Source organism: Bactrocera dorsalis, chromosome 1 (assembly GCF_023373825.1).
Source record: "Bactrocera dorsalis isolate Fly_Bdor chromosome 1, ASM2337382v1, whole genome shotgun sequence".
NCBI lineage: Eukaryota > Metazoa > Arthropoda > Insecta > Diptera > Tephritidae > Bactrocera > Bactrocera dorsalis.
Window position 1 is genome coordinate 112158429 of NC_064303.1, and position 16653 is coordinate 112175081.

A 16653-nucleotide genomic window follows, 5' to 3' on the forward strand; every position below is an offset into this window, starting at 1 on the left:
ACATCTACTTGTAATACGTTTACGGGTTTCCAACTAATTCACGGGTTTCATACTATTTTTATTTTATATTGTCATTTCTTTGAATCTTCAGCTATATGTTAATTAAAGCTGATTCAGTCCAAGAGTTTCACTTCGCTTTTAGTCACCAATAAACCTATGTTTCTTGTGTCTAAAACTGTTAGAATATTTTGATCGAAATTTAATTAAAGTTGTCTTCGATTCGCCATTTCTCTGGTCGCTTCTGCTCTCTTGTTAGAAAAATTACAAAAATGTCAAAGCAACAACTAACCTAACGAGTTGAAAATCGGGCAAGAGAGCATGCAGATACCTCGTTAAAGCGGTATAGAGACTAAAGTCCGTGCTGCCAAGTTTTATTTTGAATATTTTAGATCAGTTTTACTATTGTGAATTGTTCAAATGCTAAATGAAAATACAAAATTCTATTTTCTTCTAGTATTTTAAGAACTTAAGGTTTAAAATTAATTATAATAATTTATAGAAAACAGTAGTAAAGAATTGCAGAAAAATTTCTTACACATAAAAAAATAATTTCCCCACAAGAAAGGATCATAACACTATAGCTCATGCGTCAGTAAACAGTTTAATGCAGGATTGCACCACATATGGTGCCTGTTCGTTTGAGCATTTAGTACACTGTAGTTTGCTCGATTCGTTGGAGGGTAACTTTCGGCGAATGGAAGGCAATTTGTTTGATTCGTTGGAGAGTAATGTTTGAGGGGTGGAAAATAGCTTATATGTAATAATAGAGTAATAAGGAGTTATTTACTAAAAAGGAGTTTGACACAGTTTAATCTTAGTTAGCGGGGTTTAAAAAACGCTGATTGATCACCTTCATATTAATTTTAATTTTTTAGCGCTACTTTTGACAGCAACTCCTAACCTTAATACCAAATATCTTAACTTAAATTATTGCCTTAATTAATAAATTTAATGTAATTGTTAACTTTTTCTCATTACCCTAAGACTAAGTGTTCGAAATTAATAGCTTTTAAATGTTTGCATAACTTTTTACTACAACAAAATCTGTCAAAGAATGACACTAACGCAATTTGCATATTTTTTACTTTTTCTCTTCCCCTCTTCACACTTGCAATGCATACTTTTTTGCCACGCACAGGTGCCGCCCACTAATCAGACCAAACTCGAGGGCGAAAAGGTGATATTCTCGTGCGAAGCGAAAGCAATGCCCGGCAATGTTACCGTTAGATGGTTTCGCGAAGGCTCTCCCGTGCGGGAGGTGGCCTCACTGGAGACACGCGTTACAATACGTAAAGATGGTTCCCTTATCATAAATCCCGTTAGCGCTGACGATTCTGGTACTTACTTGTGTGAGGTGACGAATGGCATTGGAGATCCGCAAAGTGCTTCGGCTTATTTAAATGTAGAATGTAAGTACAGACAAAAAGAATTAACGAAAATAAATATACATATATTCTCTGTCACTGCTGATAAGTAATTGTATTTAAACGAGGAAATTAACTAATAACAAATGAGTAACTAAAACTCAGCAAAGATTTCGGGATATTTGTTTGTCTTCGACTTCGGTGCATTCTTTCTATCTTCGGGGTATTTGTCGAAATTGGACAGGTCTTCCATGTTTGAGATCACCGGCACATAAGGTGGTTGTATTTGTTGGTTCAGTAGTCCATACCAATCGACGCCCTTGAACCAGTCGTGATTTTTAATGTCCTTGTGCGCGTTCGTTAAGCAGCCGAGCCTAATGTTAGCTTAGATGATTTTTCGCAAATTACATAATACACACAATCACACTCACCGCTTCGAGGGATCGACCACTAGCAGTTTTGAAATTAGGTCCTTTAACATGGGCGGAAAGGAAGCTGGTATCTTGTAGGCGCCGTCGCAAATTTTGCCATACATCATCATCACATCCCTATTGTACTCGGAGAAGGGTGAATTACCGGCCACAAACTCATAAACCAGCACGCCAAACGCCCACCAGTCGACGCTGGTGGAGTAGGGTTTGGACTTAATCAACTCGGGCGCCAGATACTCGGGCGTACCGCACAATGTCAGAGTGCGGGTCTCAACGCGCTAGAAGTATAAAGCAAGCGAGGTTTGTACTTCAGGTTCAAGGTGTGTAGTGTCCATTTGAGTACCTTTGCAAAGCCAAAATCCGTTATCTTCAGATAACCCTTTCTATCGATTAATATATTTTCTGGCTTCAAATCGCGATACAGTAATTGCAAGTTATGCAGATACTCCAAACCAAGAAATATTTGTGCGGCATAGAAACGCGCCTGCTTCTCCGAAAACTTGCGCACTCTGGCAGAAAAAAGATTGAGAGGAATGAAGAGCACAATTCCTTTGTACCTACTTGCGATGATAGGTGAAGAGCTCGCCGCCGTTTATGAAGGGCAAGCCGAAGATCAAGTGATCAAAGTCTTTGCGGCAAAAGTCCATCATCACCACATAGGGGAAGTCTATGCTGAGCAGCACGCGCTTCTCATTGAATATATGCGGCACTTGCTTCGTCTTCACGATCATCTCCTTCAACACCAACTTCGCGGCATAGTAATTGCCCGTCGACTTTTCGCGCACCAGTTTCTATCGAAGCAAACAGCAAACTTAAATAATTTGTATTAACGAAAAATAAGCGACGTTCGTTTCGAACACACCACTCGGCCGAAGGAGCCGGCACCGATTGTGGCCAGCTCGTCGAAACCTTGCAGACCTGTGTCGGGCGATGGCGTCATTTTGTCCCACTTCTTGAGGAAACTGTCCCTGAACACAACCAGCACCATGTCGTAGTCGACCTTGCCACTGAACCTGGTGTTGATGGCTGCAGTTTATAGATTTATGTCCGACAAAAATTATTTTGGAACTGGTTGTTATTGTGGAAATGTTGAGACGCTTACGTTTGTTGGCTTTCTCCACAGCGATTATCTTCATTTCACTTTCCGCTGCTTGTCCCACGTTAGAAGGCACCAGCTCCATTTGATGTGCCATGTTTTGAAGACTGCTACTAGTCACTCCTAAGAACCAACGAACTCAAAAGTTTAAGAGCTTAATTTTTGAAGAATTTGTAAATATTTTCCAATAAAAATGCCTGCAGACACAGAAACTCTGAAAGCAAGACTGAAAAGTCAAACTGAGAAAAGAAGTCAGTCAGTTTTCAATAAATCTAAAAAAATTTAAAGAAAAGTGTTGTGAAATTGGAAAAGCAAGAGTTTCGAAAACGGAAAACATTAGAAAAAGTTTTGCCAAGATATAATGTTCGAATTTTATGTTCTATATTATACAGACATAACCTCAAAATTTACGAAATGATATCGAATACCGAAATATGCTTCCGAATACAACAGTGTTCGAAACCTTGAGGTTATAAAAAATTCAAGAAATTTTAACGAAACAAAGAACTACTCAATTTTAATCCAAACAGACCTTTAGAAATGTATGTATAAGTAAGTCCACTACCTTAGCTCACTTTCGTTTTGTTCGCTTACAGATCCTGCCAAAGTGACCTTCACACCCACTGTACAGTATCTACCCTTCCGTTTGGCCGGCGTCGTACAGTGCTACATCAAATCGAATCCGACACTACAGTATGTCACTTGGACCAAAGATAAACGCCTACTCGAACCGTATCAAATGAAGGATATCGTCGTCATGGCCAACGGTTCATTGCTCTTCACGCGCGTCAATGAGGATCATCAAGGTCGCTACACCTGTACACCATATAATGCACAAGGCACACAGGGCTCATCCGGCCCCATGGAGGTGCTCGTACGCAAACCGCCCACATTCACCGTCGAACCGGAGTCGCTGTATCAGCGCAAAGTGGGCGACAGCGTCGAAATGCATTGCGACGCCATCGAAGCGGAGGGCACACAGCGACCTACTATCAAATGGCAACGACAGGATGGCGGCGATTTGAGCGAAACACAGCGCACCCGTGTCAAAGTGTCCGGTGGCAACATAACCATCGAGAATTTACGCGGCGAAGACTTCGGCTACTATCAGTGTGTCGTCTCGAATGAGGTGGCCACACTAATGTCGGTGACGCAGCTGGTCATTGAGGGCACACAGCCGCACGCACCGTACAATATCACCGGCAAAGCGACCGAGTCATCCATTACGCTGCAATGGATGCCCGGCTATAGCGGCGGTTCCGAATACAAGCAGGACTATACGATTTGGTATCGCGAAGCGGGCGCCGCCGATTGGCAAACCATTTCGGTCACGCCATCCGGCAGTACACAGGTCACCATCAACGGCCTGGCTTCGGGCACCACGTATGAGTTTCAGGTGGTCGGACGCAATGTGCTCGGCGATGGACTGATGAGCAAGGTGATGACGGTGCGCACACTGGGTGAGTTAAAGTTTGAAAATGTTTACCTATGGCTTCTATTAAGACCTTGTTGCACATACTCTATGCAAGTGCGGCAAATGCGGTGCGGCGAGGTAGGTAAGTGAGTGTCACAAGCAAAATTAGTTCAGAGCAACGAGTCTGTTGCTAGTAAAATTTGTAACAAGCTTACCGCCCACGCCGCGCCAACGCCAACTTTGCGCCACTAACTACGATCTCTTATATTAAATTAAACCCATACTCTTGCATTTCTCTCTTTTTCTCTCTTTTCTACAACAACATTTGTGTACAATATGTATGAATTTATTTACGCAACACTCATAACTCTGCCATCATCTATCGTCTTTAACTAAAAAAAAAATAAAAAAATAAAACAAAAACAAAAAAATCAAAATACGAATTATTTCGAATCGCTAAACATTCACAACTACAACAAATCAAATAAAACCAATATGGACATTTGAATTTCATTGAAAAATTGCAAATTCAAATGCCTTTAGAAGACGCACCGGCAGCGCCACGTAATGTCAAGGCTGCAACACAACCGCCAGATCATATTTTCCAACTAATGCCAGACGAAGCTGGTAAGCGAACACACCTTCTCCTCCACCCCTAAAGGAACAAAAACCATAGAAAACTTAGCAAAAACTAAAGCGACCACTTTGGTCAATGCAAATCGTTCGAAGTGCTCGAGAACGTGCTTGACTTCGATGCATTGCCCAATAGCGGTACTTATGTTGCTTTTGTTTTGTTAGTACTTAATTTTGTAGGATTTGAAGCTCTTCGCCTTTTATAGAAAGCATCTTTGAAAACTGTTTTCGAAACTTATATAAGTATATGAAAAACCTCCGATCAAGGAAGGCTTATTTTTAGTTTTCTTCGAAGGAATCTTGTCCCGATAGTGTGCTTCAGTTGCTTCTTTTTTGTTGCTTTAATTTTTCATGTATGAACGGGTTAGTGAAATAATAGTTTTTAGCAAATTTTGTTGTAAATATATGTATATATCGACATTTAATATGCAAAACTACGTAACTTCACTTGTCATTAGTTTACAGGCGAAAGAAAAACGTTTTAAAAAAAACCTCATATTGGAACAGAATTTGAGTGTTGGTTATAAAATAGTTATATATTGGTGATCATGCACTCATATTAAAACAAAATTTGAGTTATAAAATGGTTATATATTGATTATTGTATCTAACAACGACTTTCGTTTTTTTTTGATGATACGTTGTTTTGCATTTTAGGGGACGATTTGTACATATTATTGGCGTTGTGAGCAAAGAAACAGAAACAGAAACAGAATTACTTTTGAAATTTTTTTAATTTTTGGGCTAACTATTTTTTCGAAATTTTATATTTCGAACACCGATACAAAAAATGTGGCATATCTTAGGGTAAAATTGGTAGTTACCCCATGACCACGGAACTAATTAAAAACTTAATAATTTTTTCGTGGGTTTTGAATGAGTATGCCTAATTTTCTCGAATAACTCAAAGCTCAAACTCCGTTATAAAAATCTAATCACGTAACACTGTAGAAGTTTTAGGTGCACTAAGTTCACTTCTCCTTACACTCAGAAGGCATTGAGAGTATTGCGCTCCCAATTATCGAATTATCGGGCTTTGATACTCTTTCAAGTTGCTTTATTCCAAAAATCCTTTAGATTATGAAGTTCAAATACGTTATTGTAGCCAAGTTAGGTTAATAGGAGGGATCTCACTTAGCGCAGCTTAGAACGCGGGTTCGTTGTACTATATGTTTGGGGTCAAAAACTTAAATAATTTTTATTTTTTAACTTTTATGGACCAAGCATGCATTCTTCAATGAGGCTTCACTGAAAATACTTTGGTGCATTTTTTTTTATCACAAGGCCCTTTCTATATCGAAAAACAATCCTTCATCCAAGTCCTCAAGAATGATATCTTAAAGACCCCTGAAAAATTCCATGGAAATCGGTTAAGTAGTTCTTGAGAAATCTTGCCAACCGACTGCAAAAACTCAGCTTCGAGAAAAACGCGTTTAAAGATGGCGTCCCTAGCCTGGCCAGCCTCGAAAGCACAAGTTCTCCAGGCTCTATCTCCGAAACTATTACTCGGATCAACTTGGAAATGTGGGGCAATATTGTAGAGGTTTCATAGACTATAGAAAAAAAATAATTCTTTGAAATCCGTAACCCCATGTAACCTCTTAATATTGGATCAATGCACAGAAATTTCAAAATATTCCGAAGAAATTTTGTCAATTTCGTTTTTGAAAATTTGTTTACGAATGCGGATACCATAAAGTTCAGTTTCCAGCCTGTTTCCTGCCGTCTCAGGGGTAGTTACGCCTGGAATTTTCAAAATTTCAACAAGTTTCCGACATTTGCAGCAAAGTCTCCCGGTTGAAGGCACAATTTTAGTGCCAATTCGAAAACTTCTTAAGTTTTCTTAAAAAAAAAGTATGAGTTACTTCACACGAATGACCCCGAAGAACAAATGAGTCTGTTTAGTGTTTGCTTGTTATACGACTTTTTTATTTTTTTTATTTTTTTTAATTTTCTATTTTTTTTTTAATTTATATTTTTTTTTATTTCAATTTTTATTTTTATTTTTTTTGAAATTTGTTTACAATTCCCGTTACTGCAATATTTTTGCACGCACACAATTTCTTTGCTCGTACTTTTTCACCTTAAAATACTTGGAATGTGTCCCTGCCTCCACTGTTCTGTCCACTTCCACAATTACGCTCAGACCAACTGACTGACTAACGGTACTGTACTCACTGTAATGCGTGTTGAAAACTGTTGAAAAACAAAATTTTGCTAACTAAGGTTTTAGAAAGTAAGAAAACTAGAATATAAAAAATGAAAACAAAAAAACAAAAACAAATACTAATTCGTATGTATTTCGTTTTATATATGTTGTTGTGTAATGCAACCCTGGATTTCGTGTTCCTCTGGCGCTGTTAGTTTTACCTCCCCCCGTATATTGTTTTCAGTTAAAAGCATCAATTATTTCAATTTTCGTTTACTCGTTTGCTCGCTTACGCCAAAGCGCTTTATCGCCCATTAGATATTTTGTGTTGCGCCGCTTTTTGCATTCGCCATGTGATTTCATTAAGACATTTTATGCTTTGCACCAAAATCGTTGCACACGCACATCAGCACACACTCATACACACACTCATACACACACGCATACAGACATACAGCTATTTCGCATAGTCGCGTTCACGGTCATAAGCACCAAATGCAGCAACAAAAACAACAAGAGAAATGAGTGCATTTAGTGTAAATGAATAAATCCATGCGGAGACACACATATACATACATATTAATTCACACATACATACATATATGCATTTAAAAATGCGTTAAATTGTTGAAAAAACACTGAAAGTACCAAAACTCGCGAGAATTACCAAGTCTTCAAGCGCGTTTCATATATATAGTACATATATTTATGTGACTATGTACATATGTGTGTGTGAGCACTTACACTTATATGTATGTGTGTGTATCTGTATGCAAATCTACTGTTAGGCAGTTTAATTGTGGACATGCTGCTGGCTGGGCCAGTAAAAATCCCAACAAAATGAGAAGTCAGCACAATAACGGAGCTGAAGGTAAAGCGGCTTACAAGCGAGAGAGAAAAAAGCAAAACGCTTAAGATCCCTGGCACGCCTACAAACGCTCGCCGCCTCACACGCGGTTTAGTGCCAGCGAACATCCGTTAAAACGCCATACTTGTTTATAGTTACACACACACGTCAATAGATGTACATGTGTACATGTGTACCGTTATATAAGCTGTATTTTTGTACGCTGAAACACTTGGCAAAGCCTCGGTGCGAGTAAACGACGATGCTATGCGTGTTTGTTTGTGTGTGTGTGTGTGAGTGCACTTGTGTAAATGACGCAAATATGTGTCAAGGCTGGCAAACTCGCACACGGCCGTTCGTGACTGGCAATGCAACAACAATAAAAACCATCGAAACAATAACAAAACATTAGTTAAGAAAATAACAACAACATGCGCTTAGCGCTAAGCTGTCGGACCAGTCAGCCCTATAAATATATAATAATTGCAGCGCATGCAGCTTGTCGGTAAAAAAATCGTAAAAAATAACAATAACAACTCTAAACAACATACGATACAGCTATTTTTCGAACAAGAATATTTTAGTTAGCGTGCGATATTTTAAAAATTTCAAAGATTTGTAGTTGTGCAATGTATGACAGTCGCAAAAACTTAAAGCAAAGTAACGGTAAACCGAAGAAGGCCATAATGAACCACGGATTGCTTTACAAAGCATCATTTGAAATCTCTGAAAAGTATAAACTCAAGATGAAAATATAATAGAGGCTTCAAAAACATTAGGCACCCGTGTAAATTTCAAAAACTTTTTCACCGATCTAATTAAGATTAAAGATTAATCCTTGAAAATATCGATAAGTATAAATCTCATGATATAGAAAAAATTCTATGTGTGGCATACCCGAGATTCTTCAAAATGCTGAACAAGCTTGGTTCCAGCAGAGAACATACAACCAGTCGTTATATGTTTTCCGCTTCCAGTCAATTGCACATGGAAAATACTATTTTAAACTGAAGTAACTTTTATGAAAAAGTTTACTGCTTGATGTTCCTGTGAGTACAGATCTCAAATAAGCATATAAACAAAAAAAACCTCATCTCTGAAACCAAAATGTTGCCAGTGATGACGAAGAAGCACATTCACCTCAAGCGACTTAACTCGGCAGTTGACCGGATGAAACGTAATATTTGGAATAGAAAAAAAAAATTAATATTTTCCAGCAGCTGATGCGAGCCCTATTCATTTCTATACTTTCCTAAGATTGTTAAAACTGATATACCAAAGGATATACTAAAAATAGCTCAGGCTAACTTGATAAAGGAAATGCTGAATGTCCTCTAGGAGATTCACTTCCTCACGCTGATACACATCTAGTTACCATATTTAGACGTTTGATGCCTGTTATTAAGATGCCAATGTGCGACAAGATAAATTACAATAATTAGCGTCATCCAGGTCACCCTGTTTAGGTGTTACTAGTCGCTACAGGGTGACACGTAAAGCTTCAAAGTAGTTTTTGGACGATTGTCATGCCTCTAGTGGTGCTAGGCGGATGATTGATCATGCAATGAAAGCCCTGAGTGCCCTCTATAATATACAATTTTCTTCTAGCGTACATATTCTGTCCGCTAGATGGCGCAGAAGGGTAAAAAAATATAGCAAATTAACCCGTCTGCTTACAAAATGACTAACAAGCCCCTAGTAGTGGTAGACGAGTGGTTTATGATGATAATGGAAGTTCGCAATGTACTCACTTTGCAAAGTGCTTCACGGTATAGATCTATAGGCCTTTCGTATAAACAATGAATACATAATAAAAGAAACAGCTTTTGGAATAGAACAAAAAATATTTTTACATTACTGCGGGTCGATATAAAGGGTTCAAAAAAAAAATCGCGTATGTGGGATCATTCAGAACAACTTTGCGCAAGAGACTATGGGTCGAATGAATTTAAATATATAGGTGCAATTTGATATTACATTGATCATTTGTCGGAAACGGACAACTATATCACAAATCTCTCATACTACCGATTATTTAGAACTCGCTTGCGCCTTAAAAAACGTTGGCTCATAAACGGTTTTAGACCCATAGTCTTTTAGTCAAATTTGGTCAGAACTATCCGCAGAACATTCGCTGCATATGCAAATTTATAGGAAAAATCGACCCACTCTAATATTCATATATTGCTTTATTAGTCTTTTGTAAGGGTATTCAATGTAAAATCGAGTCTGTAGTCATTTCATATCACTTAATTGGTATTTATGACCCCACACCCAACAATAGAGCCCAAGGCTAGTCGTCCAAATGAATTTTTGCGCAAATGAGCCAAGTTTCCTTTGAGAGATAACAATTAAAATGCTTTAAAAATAAAGAAAATAAGCCGTTGTAAACGTTGTGAGTGTGTGCTTTTATTGACGCAACAATAACGGTATATAGTTGTGCCTCGCACTTAGTGCGAAACAAAGCTTAAATTGCTATTTTCTTTAGCGCAGTTTCCGCTCACACAATGGAACAGGCCAATCCATATTTAAAGCAAAAAGCGAGAATTTAACCCATTCGCGGCGAATATTATGCAAAACGCTGCATTATTGCGCATGTTTCGCTCTTAAATGCACTTAAATTGCATGCGGCCACAACACACAACTGATGAAGGGCACACGCACACATATGCGCAGGCCTGTTTATACAAGTATATGTACTTATGTCGCAAGGCAGTGTGGCAAGGACACTCGCTTTAATGCGAGACTCAAACAGGCGCGCCACGGAGCGTTGCATACGTGTGCTTGCGCTGGTCTGTATTTGTTGCCTGTGTATGTGTGCCTGGGTGCGTGTGTTTGCGTCCGATTCGTGTCAGGTTGACCGCGTTGGCAGTTTTTTCATTTTGTTGCTGTGTTGTTGCCACATATGCGACCATGAATGTATGTGCCGTGCACCGAACGCATTGAATTTCGCTGAATGCAGTTAATTATCGTACGAACGCACACATATGCACAACTATAAATATATATTTGCGTCTCCATACAAGCAAAGGTGTCATTAATATAAAGTGCGCACGTATATGAAGGGCAATCAAGCCGAAAAGTGGCACATGCGAAAAGCAATAATACGAAAGAAATGCTGTAAAAGTATGCTGTCGCTATTTAAAGTATATTTCTGCTTATAAAAGTGGCGCAGGAGGTTCGAACACTGTTGCTTTAACTTTTTCTAATTTTCATTTCGCTCTATTTCGCACTTTTTTCACCTAACGGCATCACTAACTGTAGCGTAACTGACAATTTTAACTCGCACACTTTCACAAACTTGCATATTTCACAGTTATATTATGTAATATAATCATATTTTAGTTCCACACACATACACCTTTCATTTTTCCACAATTCATTTTCATTGCGTTGCGCTTTTGTTTTTCATTTTCCATTTGTTGTTTATTTTTTCCGTTTCATTGCAGACCTTTTAGCGTATTTTGACATTTATTTTCATACCGATTCGAATGGTTCGATTGTTTATTCACCGCCAAAATTAAAATTGAAAGGTATTTACACGATTTTCTTATGCTTTTACTTACATACATACATACATACATACATAAGCTGCCTACATATACATACATAAGTGCTTACATACATATAACACACTTATAGAATTGAATAATAGCATCCACACTGTTAAGTATAACACATAGTTAAGCTAATTAATGTGAATATATGAGTTTTATACCACATGATGTTAGACGAGCGGCAAACATGCATTGTTGAATTTTTCAAAAAAGGTGGCAACATTTATAAAATATTATTACGACAGAAATATTTTCAAATTCTGTATTTTATTAAACCGTTTGTCCGTTTCAATAAAATTAAAAAAAAAATTAAAATTATATGGCAACTCTGTTCAAATTTTGTTTCAAATTTTGTTTCAAATTTAAGCCTTCCACAACCTCTTTGGCCTTTTTATATTTCATTTGTTTTTTTTTTTAATTTGCAAAAAGTTGGCAACTCTCCCAAGCAAAAATTTCGCCTTAATTATTTTCGGTTTGATGCCTATTTGTAAAACTGCAACTGCATTTTGTAACTTCAGAGCAGTCTCAATCAACGTCTTTTCTCAGTTTAGTTTAAGAATAAAGAGAGTGGCAACTTGTCACAAAACACTTCCCATAAAAAATTTTCAAGTGCAGCCATAATTTTAATTCCCTCCAGAACCTTTTTCTTTTGACACATTTACCTGAGTACTTCGGTCGTATGAACAAATTTATTGCATTCAAATATTTAAACACATGGCAACCCTATTAAAAAATGTTTAGCTATAAAATTGCTAACAGCTTTTTAATTAAATATCTAAATCGCGTGTTTTTTGTTAATAGCAATTTAGTTAAACTTAAAAATTACAAGCATGTGGCAACCCTGTCACTTTTTAACCTCAAATAATATAGTCCTACAAAAACGGTTGTGCTCTATCGCCTAAAGTAAGACTAAATAAATTGTATTTCAAAACTTTACATATAATCCTCAAGGATCGGTGTTCTATATACTCATATTTCAGTTAAAATACCGTAAAGTTTAAACAAAGAATGAAGCTTTAGCAGCAAGGCGATTCCAAAAGAGTACCACAATTACTCTGGCAATCTCATAAAAACTATATAAAAAATTGCTATAAAAATTTCTTTTCTCAACTCACGTTTCCTTCAATATTTTCCATAAAAATCGTAAACAAACTGACTCGCCCTGCAGCCGCATTAAACTCTCCGACAGCTTATTAAAAGTGTTTAATGCAAATTCTAGCTGCATATCGTGCAAATACATACATATGTGAAAGCAGCATGAAATACGCGACCGTAACACGTCAGCTCTAATTTATGCCAACGACGTTGCGCAAAAAGTAACTCATACGCCCTGCGGCACGGTGCGACCTACAAACATTTGGCGATAAACTTGTGCGCCTATGCATATGCTACTGGTCGGCTGGCTTGCCTACAAATGTGCATATGCTTGCATGCTTATCATAAATTTATGTCCAAGGCGAAGTCACACACACACACACTCACTCACTCACCTTCATGCCTAACCGCTTGAGCACCGGTAGCTGCAAGCCAGCAGGCTGTATACCTGTATGAAAGGTCACAGCGACTTGGTTTTTTTGGCTGCAGTAGTGCCGTTAACTCGTTAGCTAGCAGCACCACCCGTGCAACAGGTGCTTAAGGGCTGAGGAGAGTGAAGCGCGCTTGGCTTCGCGCTGCCTTCGCCACTGCAACAAGCAATTAAGCTTCAATTTCCGCTGCTCGCCGCCGCTTGGCAAGCGCGCTGCCTTTAAGAAAGCGCAAACACACAGAAAACTTGAGAAAATTATAAATATGAACGCCAACAACAGCAGCAACAATAATGGCGCAAAGTAAATGTGACAGCAAACAAAGCGAGCGACTCGTGTTTATGTCCTGTCGTGACGCGCTGCGCTGGCATTCTAAATTGCAGAAGGCGCTAAAGCAAGGGTGCGAACGGTGCGCTGCAGTAAACGCAGAAATTTATGAGTGCAGTTGTGTGCGTGTGTGTGTGTGCGCTTGTTTCGAATGGTTAAGCATCATTACCCCTGTGCCGCCTATGCCGCGCGCTTCAACAACAATGTCACAAACGTGTTAACTTTTTTGTTTGCTTTTTGTCTTTTGTTATTTTTACTAGTCTTCGTGCTTTCTTCTGACCCTTTTATGGGCTTTTGCGCTTTCCACTGCAGCCATAAATAACATTTTCGGTTTTGTGACATTTCCGCCAAACTTGTGTCCTTCTGCGCATTGCACATTTACCCGTGTGTAGTTTTTGTTTTTGTTGTCCCTTTATTACTGCTGTTGTTTGCTGTCCGCTTGCTTACTTTGTTGTCCCAACAATTGCTGTTTACATTTGTATGCAGCGTGTTTACACTCGTCTTAGCAGCCGGTGAATTTCAGCTGTGTATATTACGGGAGACCTGAGCGCGTTTGTGGAATTGTGGGGGTGAAGGCGAGTTAATGCGCAATAAAAACGATATTTTGGCAGCTAAAATTCGTTAACACTTTATTTTGGACATGTTTATATCTGAAAACTCGAAGTGCTCGAAATCGACCAAGGAAAGCGCTGAAATTTCCGGTACTTTAATATGCTTCCTTTGCTGGCATCATTAACGTTTGTTGTTTGCGACGGCGATAGGGCGAGGCAAACATGGCTTCTTCATTTTAAAATTTTTTTAGTGAAATGATCCAAAATATCTAAAAATACATATCAACGACCAATGAAAGAAAAAATTCTGCTGTAACTAAATATTAAATACAGTGAAATCTCTAATAAGCGGACACTTGGAACATTTTTGTCCGCCTAATAGAGTTGCTTAATAGACTGTTCTTAATAAACTTAAAAAGTCTTGGACCAGCCAATATCACGGTTAATTGAGATGTCTGTTTAATGGAGCCTTCACTGTATATCCGTAGAAACCGAAAGAATCTACGAATTTGTGTGGTTTAACGGAGAGCATAGACCAGTTTTCGCCACTATTGTTCTCCGTTCTCAATTCCGAATGCATCATTTAGCAGTTTCTCACTGAAAATTATGAAGATACCTCAAATAGTGATCAAAATTTATGATTCTAAAGTAAGCGGAAGGCCAGAGAATTACAAATTCGTCATGTGGTGATGAGAGAGAGGATTTGGAGTGATTTAAATCACAATAAGAAAGCGTTTGCCGCGTCTCGGGAGTACGATTTCTTCTCCATTTTATTTCTATTTGCCAATCCAAACAACTACAACTATAGCTTGACAAAGAAACAAAGCAAAATATGTTAAGACATAAATTCAGGGCTTTCCTGAACCTAGTACTTTCATTCTCCTTTACCTAAATCTCAAGAGTGTCGAAATATAATACTCAGCAGAACAGAGAATTAGATGCAGATTTGAAAATCCGACACTTAACTCATTCCTGACTTAGCAGCTTGTGCTCATGCATATCCAACTAAGAAAGGAAGTCTACTTCAATGCAAACACCACTCCTTAAAGCATGATAAACACTCAAACCTCAAAGCACCACAACTTGGCTGGCTTGACCTCCATGGCAAGGCTATTTATCTGCGTAACTTCCACTTACCACACACATGTGCTTGAGGGGCTACGGAATTTACAAGTCTCAAACATATAATTGCAAAAGTTTTTAATTTCGTTTTTAATTTTGTTTTTGTTTAAACTTACTTTAGTAGTTTGCCGTTCTCTTTGCGTGCACTCGTGTTTACAAAGAGAGTGCTGATGAAGCTTTCTCTGCTTATGAATTAGTGCTTATTATTATGGCTAATAAATGCTAACCGCAACATGCGTGTATGTGTGTGCGTATGAACACTCATGTGAAACTAAGGACTTTTGTTTGCCGACGCACCTGAATTACCAAGTTTTTATTATAATTTTGCGTTTTTTTCTACACTTCTGAAGCACTGAAAGAGCTGATGTGAGTGATGTTATGTGAGCGCACAAGCCGCAATCAAAGCGTTTTGAAATAAAAATCAAATCAAATTTCAAATGCAGAGTCATAAAAGCTCAGCAAAGTTTCGAGTTGAAGCAAAGAAGGTTCTCGTTGATTCGCATATACAAAACCTTTTTTTTGTTGCTGCTTTTCACACAAGTGCCTTGCTATATGTGTGCATGTGTGAACAGATTGCCATCAAATTTTTAATTAGGTTAATTAAGGTGCTCAACAAAAGCATGTTAAAGGGCTTATCTTAACATAAACATTTTTAAACTTTACATATGCGAAAAGTTTTGTTGATAAATGCTGAACTATTGAAGCTTACATAGCATGGGTGAGTGGAAGTTTATACATACATGTTTGAGCGCTTCTGCTGAATTTATCATAATCATTTAAATTCGCCAGATTTTAAAAGTGTATGAAGCTGGTTAGAAAAACTGTAAGTGGGTCAAAAGCTCAAGTTCTGAATTTTTGGTTTTATTCTTCAAAAAATGAGCTTAAAGTGCTTTCGCTTAAGCTTCATGAAAAGGAAAGTGAACCGGTTTTTTCTCTTGTAGCTAACATCTTTGACTTAATTTTCTGAATTTATTTAAATTTTTTATTTTATTTTTTAATTTTTTTTTAATTTTTTTAAAAAGCTTTGTTTAAATTTAGACCAGGCTAGTTATATTTTTGAAAATAAAACAAGCTTAGTAGGAGCAATGTCACCAGAAATGAAAAATAAAATGACAAACATTAAAGAAAAGCATTTTACAGGCGATCTAGGGTCGGGTAAAGAAGGGTAGGGCTTACCTAAATTTTTAAGGTTTAAAAACAGTTTATTTCCATGTCCGCCAAAACTACGACTGCTATGTAAAAACGTAATATGGCAGTGTTGCAGATAATGAAACAATTTATAACTTTTGTTTACACACTTTTTTCAAATAACCTCAAATATTATGTAGAAATTCCAGTAACCAATATATGGGTTATTATTTTTATTTTGAACAAAAAAAAATCGTAAACATTTTTTCTTTCACAAATTTTGGTGGACACTTACATTTGTCTTACCAAAATATTCTGTATTTTTTGCCCAATTTTTGTTTCAATATTTTTTGTTTTTTTTTATATTGATTTACTATCGAAAAAATCATTAATTTTCAATCCACAAATCGCACGTCAAAATTTCAGATTTTTTTTTAATGTAATTGGGCTTTATGATTGCTAAAATCTCTTCGTTCTGATAGTATTAAAAATATTAAGGACAGTGAAATAT

The 16653-nt window shown here is 37.6% G+C and overlaps 2 protein-coding genes across 6 annotated transcripts in view; one reads left to right on the forward strand and one right to left on the reverse strand.

The window, feature by feature from the left end:
* Positions 1-16653, forward strand: part of LOC105230762 (protein turtle) — a 130974-nt gene that overhangs the window by 96214 nt on the left and 18107 nt on the right. For 4 of the 5 annotated variants that reach the window (XM_029552249.2, XM_049446697.1, XM_029552252.2 and 1 more), the window contains 3 exons: positions 1139-1409; positions 3488-4351; positions 4849-4932. In XM_029552249.2, coding sequence (XP_029408109.2) covers positions 1139-1409; positions 3488-4351; positions 4849-4932 — 1219 coding nt within the window. Of the gene's footprint in view, positions 1-1138; positions 1410-3487; positions 4352-4848; positions 4933-11383; positions 11468-16653 lie in introns of all 5 variants that reach the window. The other variant, XM_029552251.2, reaches the window with a different exon arrangement.
* On the reverse strand, positions 1417-3474 carry LOC105230761 (cAMP-dependent protein kinase catalytic subunit 2). The gene is made up of 6 exons (XM_011211730.4): positions 2898-3474; positions 2658-2821; positions 2357-2586; positions 2139-2304; positions 1796-2073; positions 1417-1738 (listed from the first exon to the last, which is right to left on the reverse strand). The coding sequence occupies exons 1-6, from the start codon at positions 2986-2988 to the stop codon at positions 1519-1521; spliced, it is 1149 nt and encodes a 382-aa protein (XP_011210032.1). The 5' UTR covers positions 2989-3474; the 3' UTR covers positions 1417-1518.